General features: G+C 37.3%; 1 protein-coding gene across 1 annotated transcript in view; it reads right to left on the bottom strand.

The window, feature by feature from the left end:
• The window catches only part of PALMD (palmdelphin), a 47256-nt gene that overhangs the window by 8681 nt on the left and 18287 nt on the right, over positions 1–20288 (bottom strand). The window contains exons 2-5 of the mRNA XM_010409181.4: positions 16052–16097; positions 10885–10965; positions 5392–5522; positions 65–179 (exon numbers count right to left, since the gene is read on the bottom strand). Of these exons, the coding sequence (XP_010407483.3) occupies positions 65–179; positions 5392–5522; positions 10885–10965; positions 16052–16097 (373 nt within the window). The remainder of the gene's footprint in view (positions 1–64; positions 180–5391; positions 5523–10884; positions 10966–16051; positions 16098–20288) is intronic.

The raw sequence follows: 20288 nt of genomic DNA, 5'->3' as shown, positions 1-20288 counted from the left end.
CCTTTCCCTGGTTATGATGATGATTGAGTAATAAATTCTATTTCTGGAATAATATAGCACTAACCTTTATTATGTCTTCTGTTGTTTTCTCAACAGACTTCAGTTTCTTTAAAATGGCTTCTTCCTTAGCTGAGACTTCCATTTCTTTTCTTTCCAGAGCCTCAATTTCCTTCTCCAGTCTGCAATCACAGTTGCATTTGATTTAATATTAGGCAGAGGACAACATTGTAGAGTTGATGCATTGGGAATATGGACATTAGTAGGGCTGGTTCTACTTACCTGGTCAAACTTTGCTCTTATATGAGGTCAGCTTATAATTTCACACACATTGGGAAATACGTGTAAAATAGTATTTTCACTTAAAAAGAAAAAAACCAAAACCAAACAACAAACAAAGCCTTCCACATGTAAACATGAACTATTTTGCCATTTAGGTTTTGGCTGATAGGTTAATTATTTTCTTTTAAAAACCTTTATTGTTATGTGCAAGGAATATTGAGACTCAGGAGTTAAAATTTCTTTTGGGCTTTTGACACTTGCTGTAGGTATATATGTTACAGCTCCCTTCCCTACCCTTATGTGTTAAGTCTATGTTGTATTTTTTGCATGTTAAAGCTGAGTACAATGATTAAAGTATCTTTTTTTCCTGATGAGAGTTTTTATTTTCTTAGTGTATGACAAACACTTCTAGACAGAAAGGTCCAGGATAAAAAATTTAATCTCTTTATGAGACAGGGAGAAAGCTATGCTGGTTGTTCTGGGTTAAAGCACACCTGTAAAGTATCTCAGTCAAGTTCTTTGTTGAGTTAAGGCAGTGACTTAAACAGGTGTCCTGTATCCTATTTTTTTATTCTTTCTAGTCAAGACTGCTCCTTTCTGCATAAGTGTGTATTTGTTGGGTTTTAGATAGACTTTGCCTTATTAGCTGAGTAGTTGGGAGGTCACTTTTCCATGAAGATCTAGGATCTAACTCCAGATTTAACTCTGAAGTCAGATTTGAACTGAATGTCTTATGCTGTAGGTTAATGCTGTATAACTTCAGTCTCCTGCTTCTTTTTAAAAGAACTTTTTTTAACTTGAGGAAAAAAAAGCAAATTTTGAAAGCATCCATATTTGAGTGAAATATGCCTTCCTTTTTTGAAGGAGCTTTTGAATCCATGCTGGAAATCAGTGACTGTAGACCTAAGGCAGCTGCAACTGATACCATGTTTTGCTGAGCGAAGTCAGAATAGTCACAACTAGATGATCTGAGACAAAGTTACAGACGTGGTTGTAGAAGTGTTGGCCTATAACACTGAGGGGAAAAAAGTGTTGTATTTTTGTATTTTGACTTCTTTACTATGTGCTAGGATGCACAATATTACACCAAAATCACCATGAGTGATTAAAGTCTGTCATCCCTTTAAAGTAATCAGACTAGAAAAGCTGAATGCAGGTTGACACATAAGCATTATTGATTTCCTTGTGTGGCTGAGGAATATGAATTAACATTATGGCTCTTGCTCTATTTAAACTCAGATATGTAGAGCTACACTAATGGGGCACTATGTGGACTTTTATCTGTTGGTGACAACGTCCTTTTTTTGATATACAAAGGTATCACAGGTCTCAGAACTGAGATGTGAAAAAAAAATACCTTCCGGATGAAAGTAAAAGCTAAAAAACTATTTTAAAGCTGCTAAATCTTTGGACCTGAGCTCTCCAAGACAGCTTTAGAGCCCTGATCAAAGGTACTGATTATAGTGCTAAAATACAAAAATTTTTATGAGGGGATGAATATTTTTGGACAGCTATAAAAGAAAGTAATAACCATGTGCCATGTTTTGGCACTTCTTGTGGAACAGTCTTTGTTTAATCTCTTGAGATGTTGCGTTTTTTAGATGAGACTTGATTGCAATATTATCATAATTTGAAAATCATTTAAAAACTCACAAAAGCATAATGAGCTGAAAAATCATTAACTTATACTGTGGGTTTATTTCAGTCTTGGCTCTAAACACTCCTAGACATGCAGGTGAAAGAAGAGGAGGAAAGATCTTGGAGATACTTGAAAAAAGGGAAGTGGAAAAAAAGAGAAAACACAACCCAAATAAATCAAAGATTATAAACACCATATATTTACCTGGGTGATCAAGAAATAAAGTTTATAGATGCTCTTGCACTCATATGAACACCCACTTTATATGGTAATTAAGAGACCTGATTCAATGCTCAGTGGGTTTAGAGAAAAATTCTCATACCCATATGATGGGAATTGCATCTAGACTCTAAGTATCTCTTTTGCAGTTTTACTTTCAAAAACAGATTTTTATGGTTAACTTTCAGAGTGTGTTGTGAGTGTGCACACTGGAATTTGTGGAAAGAAAACTTCTAAGAGATGCAATTTGTATAGTTCAAAGAAATTGAAGCCCTTATAATATCATGCAGTTGAAAAGTTAGGCCAGGATTTTCTGGGGTGTTTAAATGTTTAGAAACTTCTAAATCAATGACATGTTAATGAAATTATATCACAGTTTGTCTTGAAAGGATCTAGCAACTATTCTAGCAGTTACAAGAAGCTACCTTTTGTACAGTGCTGCATTTTTTTGGAGAGAAATGGAATTATGACATAGCTACTGTATTAAATCAATCCATTGAATATTTGTCCTTCTCTTTTTGAGTAGCACTTCTTATATGAGAGGTGAAAATAAGTAGTATGGAGGTGTGGATGAGAGAAGAAACCTTAGAAGTCAAGACACTAAATGGAAGATTTCTCTGCCAAAGTAGCAGCTGAAGTAAGAAAATTTATGGACTTTGCCTGGGTGCTGCTGGCCACCAGCTGATCTGCTGGAGTTGGCATCACTGCCACCCCAGAAAAAAAAAAAAAAAAGCTTAAAAATGAAAAGCAGATAGGAAGATACCACCCTGAAGAATTCCAGACTGAGGGTAAAAGGCGGTTAACAAGTCCTCACAAGTTTTGAGGTGAGTCAAATGCTTTAGCAGCTCTGGGGTATAGCCTGAGTCTGCCTTCATGCATCACATTACAAGCAATTGAATAGACCTTAGTTGTTTTGCATTTTTAAATATGTTGTTTAGCAACTAATTCCATCAAGAATGAGTGTTATTAGCTGAAGATTAAGTGAGAAAACAGGACTCCTAATCCTTCATTCAGATTGTACCCTGACCAAGGATGTGCTTACTTGGCTCACTGAAGCTTCTGACACGTAAAGGGGGTAAATAGGACAGATAATGTAAATGCAATTTTTTGTCTGTAACCAAAGCATTCAGCCATTTGTCTGCAAGGTGGTTCAGGTTGCTTGCTAAACACTGCTATGTTTCATCATTGATACAAAGAATGGAACTCTCCCTTTTGTAAAAAAAATGTTCAAATCTGAACTGATTAGCAGACATACACCAGCTCAATTTGACACCCAAATAGAGAATGTTTCAAAACAGAGGTCCCATTTAGGAGGGTGATGGCAAGGCCCCTGCCACTACTGTAAATAATCTGCCTACAATTGCAAATCCTCTCAGCAGAAAGAAACAAAAACTGGTCTAAGGGTAATCCAAAAGTGTTCAAAGTGATTCATATTTTTTTTAACTGAAGATAAAACACACACAGAGTAATCAACAGAGTAAACTGATTATGTCCGAATCAAGTGAGTTTTAATAGTCAGATGCTTAGAAGAAAGAATTCTGCTGAGCCTCTCTATTTATGTTATTTCTACTGTGTGACATGTCTACATGACCGGTTTAGCAATGTTTGATTTACAGGACAGGTCAAAGGTCAGACAAGCTTTGATTTGCTTTGGTGATATCTGTGGCATACCAAAAGCACTGTGCAAGTACTGGATGGTGCATATTTTATATTTATTAGTGGACTTTATTCCTAGGTTTCTGTATCACCACTGGCTGGTTTGAAACTGGGCTGGATATGTATAAATGAGATGTAATGCTATTTGAAAGGCAACATGGATGTTTTTCTAGAGTCCCTTGCTAAACAGCTGTTGGAGAATGGTAGGAAATACAATTTATAGCAAAAGACATGTGAATAAAGCTGCCTAAATTCTTAGCTCAGGCTTTTCTCACAATCAACAGGACTTTGAATCTAATCTCTCCTCTCACTACTTAGAGAAGAGCTGAACTTCCAGTGGTCTGATGGGGAAATACTTGCTCAGCACCACTTCCTTGTTGGTCCTTAGCCCATTCTAGCCCTAGATGCTGTTCTTTTCTGGCAATCACATTGTTGTATGGAGCCCTCTTGCATGCCTTCCAAGTGACAGCTCTTTCTGGGCTCTTTTCAGAGCATGCTGTCTACCTCTTACCACTGCAACTGTGAATCCTACAGAGGTGTGTTCTGCAGAGAAAAGTGCTTTTGAGCAAGAAGTCAGCATAATTATAGGAAAAACTACCACTAGGCTGCTACCTGTCAGCCAAGAGAATTATTTTCTGTGTCAGAGATGGAGCAAGGAGGGAAGAGGATGGGAGATCACCAGAGAAGGTAATCTTGGTGTCAACTTTACTGAAAGAGTGTGTGTAGGATGACAGTGAAAGAAAAGTAGAGAGGAAAATGCTATTGAATTGAAATAGAGGAAGATGACTTGAAAAAGGATGATGAAACTTTCCAGAATCTAGAGGAACAGGAACATTTCATCCTTTCTGTGGGTGCTAAGGGGTAGTACCAGTCAATATACCTGGACCCAGGGAAGGAGCTGATTGTGTATACACAGCTCTTCACTTTGGGAGGTGCTAACTGAAGCTAAAAAGCACCTGGAATCATATTCATAGTAAATAAGAGTCATTCATGAGACTGTCTCTGCAGTTTAATGTTAGCCCTGTGTGATAGGGATGCACTAGGCAATGAGATTTGTAGAAACAACTCTAATGAAAGGTAAAAAAAAAGGCCTTTACTATAGCAGGTTTTTGGGACTAAATTGAGTACAAAACACATAGAAAAGTGAAGATAAGTATTACTAATGGGGCTAGGGAGCCTGTACTGCTCTGAAGTGCTGTTATGGTGAAAGTCAGGTATTAAAGGCTGTGCCAGGACCTAGAGAAACTGAAGAACTTTCAAAATTTATTGTTATTTTGAAGTTCTGATTCGACAATTGCTATCTCAGAACAAGCCCCATATGTTGTGGCTTATACCTACTGAATAAGGCATGGGAAGGATATCTGGAATTAGAGAAACAAGTCCTCTGCAATATAGTTATTCTGCAATTTGTTACAATTTGAAGTATGAAAATTGTGTTTTGTATTCTCTAGTTCTAACTGAGTAGAAAACATGACAAAGATTGCTTTACTCTGTGTGTGTTTAGCACTCGTTGACATTTTCATCTTTTCCAAAATAAGATAGGACTTTTAAGATGGAACCATTTTAATCCAGACACAAGGGCAGGAGTACTTCCCTACCTGAAAATGTCTTGTTCCAGCTCATGAGTCCGTTGTTGGTCCTCCTGATTCTGCTTTTGCATTTCTTCTTCTTCTTTTGGAGTCATAGAACTAAAGCCATCCAAGAGCCATTTTTCTCTCAAGGCCTTTTTCTGATGGGGAAAAAATAGACAAGTAAGTGAATGCTGAATGTTAGGGTATTCAACCATTTACTGTACCTGTCTTGATGCCACAGATGTGATCCACAGCATTGTGATCTATCCAGCATAAGGCAATCTGACTGCAGTGAGTGCCACTGGAAGAGAAATACTAAACAACTTTTGCGTTTCGAGATTGGCTTAAAAACCAAAATCTTTAGGAACAATGTCCCATTTTATTAGTTCATCCAACAAAAATGTAGAGTATGTCAGCTGCTATCCACAATAAATTAATATTGGTAAGTGGATCCAGTGGGGTGTGTGTCTTCAATAAAGCAAACCAGCTGTACAACCCTACATATAACAGACTCATGTGAAAGGCTCCAGTCAGAAGCACAGTTGTTTTGTTTCAATAGCCCTGATTTCTGGGGTCCTGGCATTGCATAACTTCTGAAGGGAGATTTAAAAGATGAAAAGTTTCTGTAAATAAGACTGTATAGGAGTAAGAGATCTCTAGGGAGTTAGTGATGCAATGCTACCCCTGGAACTTACAAGGATCTTGTGTAATTATGATCGTGAACTCACATTTCAACTGGTGAAGACGGGTGGGGTAAGAGGGGCAGTGGAAAAATGGAGCATGGGCAGCTGGTGACTGGTTAGTGTTTCAGCAGACCTGCCATGTATTTAGAGCTGCTGTTGTAGGGGCAATCCAGAGCTTAGGTATTTAGGTCCTGACCTGATTAGTGCCTGTGAAGTTCTTTCTGTGCAGTGGTGGCTTACAAATGGCTGTATTGCATGTGCACAGTTAAGGGTATCTCTCTCAGCTGTATTTTCAAATTCTGAAATACAGTTGTATGGACTGATTGTTTCCTATAGCTGCTTTACACTATGAAAGGTGGTACCTGAAAGTCTTCAGAGCTCTCAAAAATACTCCTGGTGTGAAAAAAAAAAAATATTCTTGGAGATAACTTCATATTTGCAGGCTAAAAGTTGTAAATCATGCCAACTTTCTTGCACCCTTTTTATTCCTTTCAGTCTAACTCAGGGATATAAATCCAGTTGTTGCCTTGGGGAAGGAGTTGGGACTCCGTAGAAATACTCTTTCAACAGGCAAAAAAAGAGCACACATATAAAGTCTTTAATTAAACATGAATGTTCCAGTTATAATTTAGATTCCTTGAGCTGTCTAATTTCCATGTTACGTTTTTGCTTTTTTTGCCCCATATGGTTTTGTTAATTGCAGGATGTGGATGCAGATTAAATTGAATTTTTACTACTGCTGCTTGAGGCAGAGTGTGGCCAGCACTGGTGAGAAGGCTACATGGACCTCAGTGCTGCTTGCAGGGGCTTTTGGAATCCCTGCCTGCATCCTGTGTTGGGTCACTTAAACTGTTGCTTCCTACACTTTTCTATTTATTGTGTACTTTCCATGAGGTTGTTACTGAGGCCCAACTGGCAGAGGAATATATATGTAGGACCTGATTGCAGTTAGAAGCTACTTTCCACTTGACATATAATGTCATAGAAAGTATGTCTAAAACAGGCTTGTTGAGAAGTCTGTGCACTCCATGGTGCTTTTTATTATTTTACTTGTGGGATGTAAGAGCAATGTTTACAGTTGCCTTAGCCTGCAGGACAGCATTTGGTCTCTCTCAACACTGGACTCTAGGAAATCTTGGTAAACAGGTTGCTCCAAACTGATGTCCTGAGCCTTGACTCAAGCTGTAGAATCACTTGGCAGCACTTCCTGAGAGTTGTGTCTTAGGCTCTAATGAAATAAATGCAGATTTTAATAGGATAGTGATACATGATCTGGTAGATGCAGGTAGTCTGGTGTTGGCACAACTCTTATTGACCACAACATACTGTGTTCTCAAGCTGGAGGGCACATAGTTATTAATTCCCTTTCTATCAAGCTGTTTAGATTTTAATGATAAGTCTGGCTTCTAGAAAAGTGAGGTTGTCATCCTGGTTGGAACTGTATTAGTCTAGGACTGATGTCTCCAGAAATAAATGTATAATTCCTTATGAGATTTACAGCAGGGCTGGCACTGTAGACCTCAGAAACCGATACCATCAATTGAAATCAGCAAATGCTTCTGTATGTGTAGGTTAGGCCCAAGAAAACAAACATGCTAAATACAAGTGTAACACAATAGTGTTATTTTTGCATGTTTCTAGAGCAGTTTGCTGCTACTCCCAACTAAATGCCATGTAATCTTTTTCATTTAATTAGCCATTTTTGAAAGAATGACACATTGTGTAGTTTGGAAATAGCCTTTGAATAAAACACTGTTTCAAGTCTGTTCCGACACAAGCAGCAACACAAGCCAGTGCAGGAGCAGCTGCTTTGGGCCTGACAGGTTTTTTTCCTGCTCTCTAGCATTTCCTTCCATGACAAAGTGTCTCTAGCTCAGAACTAGGCTGTGCATGTGTTATAGCACTGCATGAAAGCACTTTCGTTTTGCGTTAGGCTCCATGTGTTAAGGGAAAGGGATACATATACACTGTGATGAGATAAAACCCTGGAAGGGGCCAAAGGCTGGAAAGTAATCACTTTGTTTTGTGGTTCAGGGACATATCAAAAGTACTGTGACAATATTCTGCAAATTCTGTGAATAATTTACAGTGTGTGCTCCAGGTATAACTCCACTGCAATCCTTTACAAGGCTGGCTTAGCACTGGAAGATTCATCTTTCACTGGAAAGCAAAGGTGTTTTGAGTTTGTGGGTCTTGCTCTCCTGGGGTATGGCAGTTTACCTTACAACATTTTGGGGAAGGCATAAGTAGCTTTCATGTTTTTTCACAAAAAAATGTGGTTCAACACTGTTAACTACCAGAGGAAGAAGGAGGTGTGTGACCAGCACCTACAAGGTAGCACTAGTGGAGTTCAGGCATGTCAGAAGCCTGATACTTAATAAGCTAAACTGTAAAAGCTCTTAGAAAGTACATGAAAATCAGTGCTGACTGCACTTTTAAAACAATTTTGTCTGGTCCTTTCCCTTGTGCCTCAGTGAGAAGGATTCCAGATAGGAGGAAGGATTAGTTGTTGGTGCATCTAGAAATGCTTGATGAAATTTCCCCTGTACCCACACTAGCAGCCCCCAATACCCCTCAGTTGTGTGAAGCCCTGTCCACATAGGTGTATTTGCTTGCATGCATCACTTCATGTGATAGAAGTGCTCATGCAGGGAATAAATGTTCCTTCTCCAGTTCTACCAGATAACTAAGATCTGTTATGATGCCTCATCTCTGTCTTTCTGGAAGTTTGCTTGGGGACAGCAAACAAAGTCATTGGGAAGCCAGAGCAGGGATTCCTATTTACAAAATGGAAGTTTAAAATAGAAAAGCCTACAACAAACAAAAAACATACCAAAAAAAAAAGCTCCAGTCAAAAAAAACCCCACAAACCAAAGCAACAACCTTTTAATAAACCTTTTGCTAAGGGTTATAAATAGGAAGGACAAAATGAGGAACAGGATAGTGTTATCCATCTAACAAGAACATCTCTATGGCAGTGAGATTTACTAACCTGCAATAGTTTCCTAGGGGACAGGTGTGAGTTACACTAATAGATCACAGAGCTCTGGACTTCACCATGCACAACTGGTATGTGTATAAATGAGTGATATCAACCTGAATTGCTGGGGAAATAATCCCTCAATAAAATTTACTGCAGTGTTTAAATGTTTTAGAAGTCTAAATCTGTCTTAAAGCAATTTATGCACTGGATCCTTTTGTTGTTTGACCCCATTGAAATACCTGAATTAGTCTGAAGCATGAATGTTCATTAAGGGACAAAGCTTCTAGGGCATCAAGCAAAAGATGTTCATGTACTAATGTTGTATTTGATATTAGGTGCTTGTCTTATTCCTGAGTTGGGAAAAGTAGTCTACATTTTGTGTGCTCCAAATAATGTATGTATTTATACAGCATACATGTGTATGTAAGTATATATTTATAGTATTTAAATGTACACTTGAACCTTCTTTTCCAAGTGAATAACTTCCTCAACAGATCCTTGATTTGCCTCATAAATGCAATAGGACTGATTTAATTTAAAATCTTTTCTGTGTGATATCTGTATGATTTCTTATAGAACAGGCAAAGAAATCACATCCTCTGTTCTCTTCCAAAGGAAAACCATTTCAGTAGTATTTTTCCAGGACTGTTTTAGCCTCTAAAAACTCCATAAAATTTCTTCAGAGTAAGTGCAAGGTTGGTTTTTGATTTCTTAACTTTTAAAACTCCATTGTACCTATTAATTTTAGCTACAAACATGTACTAGGTCTGTAAGGAAACTGCCCTAGGGCTCTGTCTGCACCCAGCACTAGTGAGGATTAGCTGGTTGTCTAGAACAGATCAGTTTATCCCTTTATAGAGAAGGGCAAAAGAGTCATCTGGATTTATAGACATGGAAACTTGAAATACAGCTTTCAGTACTCAATGTAGCCATGTACTATGATGGAGGAATAGAGTCACATGTTTGCTTCTCAAAGGTTACAGGACTTGGAAAAGATATTCCCCTCCCTTTTAGACAAGATGTTACACAAATGGTCAAGCCTGTCCTTGGAGTATCTACCTTCCAATAAAACCTGGGCCTGGCTGTATGTTGGCTTGCCTGGCCCAGTGAACTAGTTTATCATGGCTTCTCAGTTTTTTGGCTTGACACAAAAGAAAAGGGTGGATGAAGCTCAGGATCTGGTGTCTGTTTTGAAAAGGAGTCTGTTTTTAAATATGCTTCTCTCACATTTGCTCAAGGAGACGCGCCATGCTCCTGGTGTTAGATTCAATATCTCTTCCTTGAAACTGTTTATCTGCTCACATAATGAAAAGAGTATGGAAAATACCAAGTCTTGCATATTTCTGGAAGCATAGATTTTTGTCTTATCTCCCTAAATGACGTGTACTGCCAAAATTATTTTAATTATTTTACTAAAGAATAATTAAACAAGCTGAAAAAAGCCTACAGCCAAATAAATAGGGTATTTTTTTAATAGGGAAAAAAGTGCACTTAGACCTTATGATTGTGCTGCACCCTGAACCAAGTGAGGCTGCTGTTGTGGGATTAGGGAGTAAACACACCCAGTCTGAAATGTGAGGCTTAATTTTCATCTGTGAGTTTTTCCTGGTTATGATCTCATTTTATGCCATGAAAGTGATCAAGTAACATTAGCTCCACAGTGTAATTTTTTTCAAAGAGTGATGCTTATTAAAGTCAAATGGAGTCCTGGCAAGACTCCAGAAAGCTGTGAAAATTTGACAGTAAAAGCACAACTTAAATGTATGAAGATTTGCATTCCAAAATCCCCAACCTTTATTCATGCTGTGTGACTCAAGGCTATCTTTAGTTACATAAATCTAACACTTTACTTACCTTTAAATGTTGGTGTTTCATTTTTTCCTCTTCTACTTTTAGGCGTTTCTGTGTAATTTCTTCTTGCAGTTTTCTTTTGTCCTACAAATTAAGAACAGTGCAACTTTGTTTAGAGAAATTACTTGTTAATAAAATTATTATGTGTTGTTCAGTAGGGTGAAATCAATCCATGCAAATAAAGCCTTATTTTAAAGCTCAAGTGGTGCTTAGTCAGGGCATAATTCTTTGCAGCAACAACTTGATCCTACACAGCTATGGTTTCCACTGCTCTTTCTCCAAAGTACATTTAAATGTGTTAATGACCACAAAGGAGGGATGATGCAAAATAAAAATGGTTGGGAAGGGTAGGGGATGAAAACAGGAAGAAAGTACATTTGAGTACATTGAGAATTGTACATGCAGGGTGAGACTAAAAATGGGTCCTGACCAAAATTCCTAAGGCAGCCCACACATCGTTTAGGAGAGGAAAGAGTCTGCACTGAGCAACTGTGATACATCACTAAATGAAATGGGCTGTTGGTGAATCCAGCACTGAGTTTATGTATCTTGTGGCTAATAGCTGAAATAAACAAAGGTATAGAAATTTATTTATTTTGTTAGTCAAATAATGATAAGTATGAGAACAGAGAAATGTAAGATACTTCATATATGTTGTTGCTACCTCTCAATTAAAAAAAAAAAAATTGCCTGTGCACAGGCTGTTTTCATGGCTGTGGATCTTTAGAAGAAAAATCTCAAGTGGTGCTGGTCTATCATTGTGCCACCTTAATCCTTTTTATATACAGATTACAGAAAAAAGGAAATGGGTGAAAAATGTCTTAACACTGGCAATACTTGAGCCTCTCCTGTTTTTGGATAGCATTATCACATGGGGTAACCTTGTGGCTCCTCTGTGTGCAGCCAAACACTGATTTAGTACCTTGTGTCCTCAGCAGCCAGGGGGAAAGGAATCATGCCAAAGGAAAGTAATTTTAATAAGGTGTATTAATTGGCTATTCTCTTGCCATGTGCCAATCAACAAATATTTGTACTTGTTTCTTGATATATTTTAGGGAAGTAAATGGAATCTTCTCTTGTCCTATGCAGTAATGTTTGTTGACTGGAAGCTAATCCCTCTTTCCTTTCAATTAGAACAGCCTGATTCTGTTAAAAAAGTGATAGCTTTTTTTTAAAGAGTCTGCTTTCAGAAAAGTATCGTTTAGGAAGGAGTTAACTTCTTCACAAACAGAGGAAGAACTGTGCCCTTTCAGCCCACCCGAGGACCCAGCTGTGTGTAAGGACTGGAGAAAGTCAGAAAGGAAATGCTGGACATAAGGCCAGGAGTTGTTCTCCACCATTTCCCTAGGATCCGGGATTTGGAAACAGGAAGAGACGTGGTGTGCTTGGCTGAATCACTTCACTGTTACTGGAAACTAGAAATTAGCAGTGGGACCACAGGCTCTAAGAACACTTTGCTGAAGGATAGGAAGGCTGGCCAAGCACTACTGGTACTATGCTGGGATTTAGCAGGTGAACATCAGAGTGTCACTGATCTCTCGCAGTCTGCTAAGTACAGTAATTATTTATAAACACTTTGCAACTTTTCCTTGATGGTGTTTGTCTGCCTTTTTAATACTCCAAACAGAATAGGTGGGACTCTCTCTCAAAACAAATGCTATTTTCATCTGTGCAGTGGTTTTGTGTTTTGCCAATGCTCTTTAATACAATTAACAAAGTTACTGATTTAGGATCAGTACAATATGTAATTTTTCTTCCATTTCCCTTGTGAGAGACTTTATCCTAGAGCTGCCATTCTGGATTTTTCTTGGCCATTCCTGATTTGGAAGACATAGTATCTGGTCTCTGATCTTCACACTTTTCCTTACTTAGGAAATATTACTGATATAATGGTATAAATGGCCTGTAAATCATTAGATGAGCAGTGTGACAAGAGCTTGTGTTTACAGATTATAACAATTCTTAAGGAAAACTCTTTTTGTCTTTACTAAAGTTCTGGATAAGATTCTTAGCCAGAGAATGAACTTTTACTTGGTTTATATGATTAAAAAATATTCTAAGTCAATTTGAATATTCTTTTTGTACCAGTTTAGGTGTAATAAGAGTTTGGGCAGTCTGAAATCAGTATTTGTACATAAACTACTGTGCAGAAAGAAATCTGAGTATAAAGGCATAAATTAGTGCATTCTAAACTAACTATATAATAAGGAACCTATTCAGTAAAGAAACTTTTGAATGTTTTTTTTTTTAAGAGGTCTGTGTTTCTTTCATGTCCAATGCTTTTTCTCTGAAGGTTTTCTTCTTGTATCCTTTGGTGTTCTAGAATGTTTTAATTTCACTGGTTGGTATTAAATATCCATTATACAGTTATCCAGATTAAATAGGTTGAAATAGATTGTCTTTTATATGTCTAGTCTATATATCTGTATAGTTTAGTCTAATTCTAGAAGCCAAGAAATATGAGGAATCTTTTTGAACCTCGTGTGCAAAAATAACTTTAAAAACCTGTTAGAACACTTCCTACGGTGTATTCTGCTATGCTTTGTCTGCACATCATGTCTTGCTTTATGAAGCTTTGACTATACATCTAATGGAATGAATGTTTATTCCTGGATAGCTAAGGGAGCCATGATTCTATTAAACTTTGTGCTGTGCCCATGCAGATAATCATGTTGCTGGCAGAAGTCCTTGAATCCTCTCTTACTGCTCTTTTTAATGTGAACAGGATTTGCTTTTTATGAAGGAGCATCTTCGGCCATTCCTTTCTGTTGTGCATCAATGCAAGGTAAGACTTGGTGTTAATTTTCACTCCTACTGAAACATGTGGGACTCTTTCCTGACTTTTGTACATAGAAATGAACTGTGTTCTAAACTGGATCTGTCTGAAAGAAAGGGAATTGCATCCATAGAGCAGTGCCTTGTGAAATATCTTGTCTGCCAAGTCTATTAGTTTGTATCAGTGTTCTACAGTGGTGCCAAAGATGGTGATCTTGGTCCCCTGGAAAATGCCACATACTGTCAAATTCCATGGAGCAGCTAATGTTTTAGCTAACGTATTTTTATTTTCATATAATTTTCCAGGTATTAAAACCCATTAAGCATCAAAAATATTAAAGCTTTCATATTTATGGTATGGAAGTCTTGCTAACAAAATGGAGGCATTTGATTTTTTACTTTTTACGTTCTATATACACCAGTAGCAGGTGGTAGCTACATAACAAAGGAAAAAGTTTCCTTTCCAGAGCCATGGGAGCATCAAAATATTTAATAACAAAAACATCCCTAACAAAAACAATAAAAATGTTTTCCTTTTTTATTTGCTACATGGAGAAGATTTGAAAAAGACTTTGAAAATCCTACTGGCTCTGTGAGAGCCAGTTGCTGTCAAGGAGACAGGTATTTAACAACAGAAACCAATAAGGTTTAGTGCAGGTGCAGTTGTTGACTGCTGAGTGCCCCTTGCTATCCTCTGTTAGATCCTTTACAGCAAACATCCGGTAGGTAGCACTTGAAATTCCCAGGTATGTTCCTTGAGACAAACCTTCCCAGACCCACTGAGGGCTTGCTATTGTAACTGCAGTGTGTTGTTTCCCTAGACAACTCATACTGCAGATTAAAGGCTGATAACTTCACCGTATTTAGGCTACCTCCTTTCTGCAGTCAGAACACTCGGAGTGTTTCAATTAAATGCTCTGGACTGATGAAAGTAGAGAGCAAATAGCTCCTTGACACAGGAAGTGTAATAAATGAAGTCATAGGCAGAACCCAAATATGATTTCGTATTTCTTCTAATGCAAAATGCTGGAGGCTGCCCCAGTTTCTTAAAAAAATACTTCTCCAGTATTCATTTGGAAGCAAAGATGCACCTGGAGGATGCCAACCTGAGTATGTTCACAGGAGCCTCATCAGACAAACGTGCTGCCCTCTTCCTGCTCCTGGCTCCCAGGGAGCATAAAACTTTGCAAGGCCTGGACTTCTCTGGAGTGCCAAAACAGTTGTTATCTTTTGAGCCCATACACTAGAGACAAAGTCCAGGTTATGACCCTGGTTCAAGCAACATTGCAGTTAAACAAATAAATGTACTCTAAACCCTCTAAAACATTTCAAATTACCTTATTGTGGGCTTGTGTCAGGTCTGAAGTAAATACAATAAATGGTCCTGTTGGCTTTTATCAAGTGCCATAGTAAAACTTAACTGAATTAAAACCTGGCCTATTAGTTTCCTGTAGATTTCCAGTTATGCCTTTTAAAATTTATTTTGATCCTGGTAAAGTATTTTTTAATTCTGCCCACCATTTATTCTGCTAGTAGTGTTTCCCAACTAATCTATCATGTTAAGAATGTGACAAATACCTTTGTTTCCTTTATTTGTGTTTAACTAAGAGAGTAAATGATCCTTCTGGAGGTTTCCTTTTATATCAGAGGGCCAAATTTTGTTTCAGTTTAAGCCTTTTGTAACTAAATAAGTTTCAATGGAGATCAAATCAGAGGAGAATTTGGATTCAGCCATTTTTTATAACATCAGGTTGTATTACTTTAAAAATAGTTTAGTTGTTCCTTTCATACACTAGAAATCATCACTCAGATTTCCTTTTAGAAGAGAAACTGAAAATGTTTTCTAATGTCCTCAGCATAAACTTCACTGAGTCCTTCCTCTGAAAACTGACAGGTAGGAATTTGCTTAATCCAAGCTTGTCCTTTTTTACTTTTCAGACAGCAATACTTATGACAGATCATCAATAACTCAGAAATTGTATTTAATTCCACAGTTCAAATGAAAAATCTTTAATCTCACATTGTGAAATGTGAAAATTGATTTGTTCTGGAATTCTCTAGCTGCCTTTTGACCTTCAGGCAAACATTCAGTATGATGACAGTAATGTGTGTTTTAGACTGTCCAGTAGTGATTTTCACACACACTTTCACTGCTTTGAATTTAATTTTAAAGTGCAATACAACCCATAATAAAGTCAGTACAGTCAACTTAGCTGTCTTAAAGCAGTATCTTATAAACTAGCACTATTAAGTAATAATTTCAAGCAGACATAAAGTCTTTTCTTTTTCTGTCCTGGGATAAATCATTATTCAGCAAATACACAGCAGCTCATTAATGATATTACTTCTAAGCCTTTTTTTTTTTTAATAATGAATTATAACCATGAGCACTTACTGTTATGGCCTGGAATCTTTCTTTCAGCAATTCGGCTTCCTCCATTCTACAAATCAAAAACAGACAAGTAGTGAAGGCAAAGAGAATGAGACCATAAGCAAAAAGCCTCCTGGTGGGGCTACAAAAAAAAAGCTGAGGTGATTTGATCCAATTCCAGAGCAGAAAGAGGCAGAATTTTTGACTTGTCAGAAGAGTCCCTGAACAGATGAGCAGATCAGTCCAGACAGATACATGTAATGAGGGTGTGGAGAAGAGGCAGACAAGGAGAGTGCTGGCATGAGTTGACTGACAAGTTGGAACAGTGGAGCACAAGCCCTTTTCCTTCAAGAGCTGCCAACTCTTTGTTTTAATGTGCTCGGTTAGCATGCCCCTGCTTCTTTAACTGTTAAATGCCCAAAACAGACTCTTACAGGACCACGGCTGAAGTAAACTTTTATAATGGTTCTATTTCTCTTTCCTCTCTTTTTCTATGCTTCTGGTAATATACAGATATTTAAAATCGATTAAGTTTATTTAAATTTATAAAGTTTATTATTTCAGTTATTAATCTTATTTCACCCTTATATTTTAACCTGTTGTAATATTAGCCCTGGAGATGGCATGGAGTTTTTTTGAGATGGCAGTTTCAATTTAGTTTGGTAGATGAAATTTTCAGAAAAGCTATATTCATAGCTGGAAGAGTTTTAGAACTGCTAACCTAAAGTAAGATAAACTTTAAGCAGTCAGGTCTTTCATTAAATGTAAGTGTTAATCTGTGCAATTACTGGTCAGCTATCTGGGACTCAGGGGGAAGCTTTGTCTAAGTAAGGATTTCAGGATCATCACTGCAGTGTTACCAAGATGAATCTAAAATGCTGGTGGCTCTCATGCTGGATTTTTATTCAGCTGACTTGCTGCAGACTTCTGCTGAAAACAGCATTCTGTGCCTTAAGAGATGGTGCACATTTTGACCTTTCCATTTACCTGAGTGAGAGTCAGCCACCCAAAATCAATCTAGGAAACTTGCAGAACAAGTGGAACTGCCTTAGTAAAATCTAGTTGTGGAAAAGATTCTAAGCAAATCAAACAGCATAAAGATGTAATGTGACTCTGGAATCCCTTTGTTACATTCAGTATCATGTAACTCAAGTCTTTGTAAGGACACCAGCAGAAGAGTCAGTCAGCAGGTTTGGATTTTTACTGCTAGTTCACTGACATGACTAAACTCAGCAGGATTTGGTGATGGGGTTCATTTTACATGTTGGTACAGAGACCTGAATCTTAGTGGCAAATCAAGCTTGTTATTAGCAAATTCTAAGAGGCTTCAGAATTGAACACTTGATGGTGAAATTACAGCCTTATAATTCAATAGAAATCAATATTTAATTTCAATTTCCACCTTTCTAGTATGTCATCACTCTGTATACGAGAGCAGATTTTTCCCCCTCTGCAGCTGGGGATTAAGGGTTCATTAATGTTTTGTTTATACTCTGATCCACCCTGAGGTTTTGTTCAAACTTGCAAAGACCCCATTTTTATTCTCCAGTGAAGATTTTGTTTCTATTTTTTAAATATTAATATATGTTTCATTTGGTCAGCACCTGAAGTTTTAAAAATTACCACATTAAAGCAAACTCAAAGTTCAAAGGCAAGTGTATTTAGGTGTATCAAGAGACAGATTACATGGGAATTTAAATGAGTTTGTTTTATGAATTTGAGAATAAATTCAACCACCCTGTGAAAATAAATATATTGTTGCTGCAGAAGCCAATAGAGAGACAGTCTTTCTGTTTAAGCTTTCAAAGTTAGTATAGCCTAACTTACTAAACTTTGAAAAAAAAAAAACCAAACCAAAACCAACTTATTTTACCTTTGTCTTCTGTGAAGTTCATCTTAAAGTGTGTATATGGACTTCAGAATGTTTAAAAATATTTAAAGCAGCAAGTGATTTCATCAGAAGTAAGGATGTCTGGTTTGGGCCAGAATCAGTACTCTGATATAAATGGGATCTACTCTCAATGGGTGGAGGAATTAGATCTGTGTTTCAAGATCAAATTAAAATCAGTGGGATTGCATTACTTTGAATTCTTATGATCTAAAATATTGTCCTAAATTTATCATTGAAAATTATTTAAGTGTTTTTAAAACTCCTACTTGTGGGAGTTAGTTACAGACTCAAAAGTATGTAACATGTATTCCCCTAATCTAAACCAGTAAATTGATGTAACCTGAAGAAGGTTTCTAGAATGTTGCTTCTGGTTTTAGGTGACAATTATTAAGAAAGTATTTGAAACCCACTTTAAATATTTTAAATTGTTTAAATCATATATATCCCTTAGCTAGGCAGGATTTGTTGTTCAGTCAATAGGTTGCTTTCCAGTTATCTTAATCCTATTCTGCATGGGATTTATGTGCAAGAGAAGAAATGGACCAGCTGTCATTTTGTCTGCCCCCTAAGCCTGCCTTACTGATAGGAGTATCCATGGAGTAAAGGGTAGAGCAGTGAATCTGAACAGCTGTGTTTCCAGTCCTCAGGATTCTTGGAACAAGGTTTCTCAGAACTTGCCTGCCAGAAACATATCCAGAGGAAACTACCTACCTATTCTGCAACTTTAAGAAAGAGTTTGTTTTTCTTTTGGTAGAATAGATTCTCTGAGTGAAGCAGAAAATGTTTTTGTATCATATAATTATAATTAGTCATACAGGTTGGATTTTTTGGCTCCACTTATTTCTTTGTTCGTTTCCTTTTTGCACTGTGTACCTAATTTAGGAATAATGATGAAAATCTATAGCACAAGGTGAAAGAGTTCCCTTTTGAAGTCTTAGAGAAAAGTGGATGGGAATGGAGAAGAATGCAACATCATGAGCCAAAATCTAGAAGGACCACAGAAGCACTTTCACAGCTGAAAATGCAAGTTCTGTTGTTCATTTCTGGAGCAATGTCTGAGTCCTGGAGTGGTCTTCAGAACTGTAGTGGCTTTCCCTGGCCATGCTCTACATACAATATCAGCCTCACTTCTACTTTTGCTCATTGTACTGGGATTTCTTTTGAAACACATAATTAACCTAAGGTACAGTGAGATATAGATTGTTGTAGCAAACAATTGCCTCTGAGAAGAAACGTTGCATTAAACGAAAGGAAAAAGAAGCTTTCGCTTTTTCAAAAAGTGAGTTTGAAGTGAATGGAGTTGATTAGGTTGTTATCAGCTGAAAACATAGCCTATGCTTTCTGCAAAGAGTGTTCACCGAGTTCATGAATTCACATTTTATTCATCTTAACTAGTTTGATAATTTTGCTTCCTGATGAGCTGCCTTTGGTAGTCGTGTTTGAAACACGAAAAGAGTGTTTTGGACTCAGTACATTCTTACAGTGAGCAAATGTACTGCCTCTATGCATTTGTCTGCATGTAGCCTTGACACTCTGACAGCAGGAATAGAGAGGAGATAAATTTCATTGAAGGTCTCTCAATAAAAGTGTTTACTGCAGCTGTCCTGTCAATTGACCCAAAAGTCTGTTATTGGGGATGCCTCAATTGATTGAGAGACAGTATCTCCTCCAGCTAGAACCATGATTTTGCATTTTACAGGTAGAAAATAAACCAACAAGAAATAGAAGTTTGAAAATCTAAATAAGGCTCATGTCCCACCATCAAATTATGTATTTGAAATTATTAAAAAGTGTATATATTTCAGGATCTTAAAGAAAGTTCATAACAAAACATCTGCCAGCTCTCAGGAGGGATTAAATTATGCTTTGAAGGCAAATTTTGGAGAAGTAATGCCCTACTAGCCAAGTCCTTTAACATAATGAATTTCTTGGGTTTTCTTGCTGAAGCAAAACAATATCCAGATATCTGATTGATACAGTTTTTTGAAGCTAAATTCCACCTCATTTACTTGTTAGAGTAGACACACCCCCTGAATCTCTGGGAGGAAAAGCCTTGGACTATTATGTTTCAGTTGGTACAACTCCCTTCCTGTTGCTATTCATAACTATAAATATATTAATTCTTTAAACTCTAAGTAAAGAAAAAGCTATTTGTCATCATCTTCAGGTTTTTTTAACACACTTATTTTTAAAGTCATATTTTACAGTACATCTGCTGCTCAGGCATCTTTCAATGCTGTGGAGTGGTTTTAGAATGCAGCACAGGCTCAGGTGTCTCTTCTGTGTTAGGGGTGTATCTTACGTGCGCGGTTGAACCTGGCCAAAAGTGCTATTGTTCTAAATACGGAACATCTTGCCCCTTTTTTCTAA

Source organism: Corvus cornix, chromosome 8, assembly GCF_000738735.6.
Source record: "Corvus cornix cornix isolate S_Up_H32 chromosome 8, ASM73873v5, whole genome shotgun sequence".
Taxonomy (NCBI): Eukaryota; Metazoa; Chordata; class Aves; order Passeriformes; family Corvidae; genus Corvus; species Corvus cornix.
Note: the sequence above shows the minus strand (reverse complement) of the source record. Positions and strands in the feature narration are given on the sequence as shown.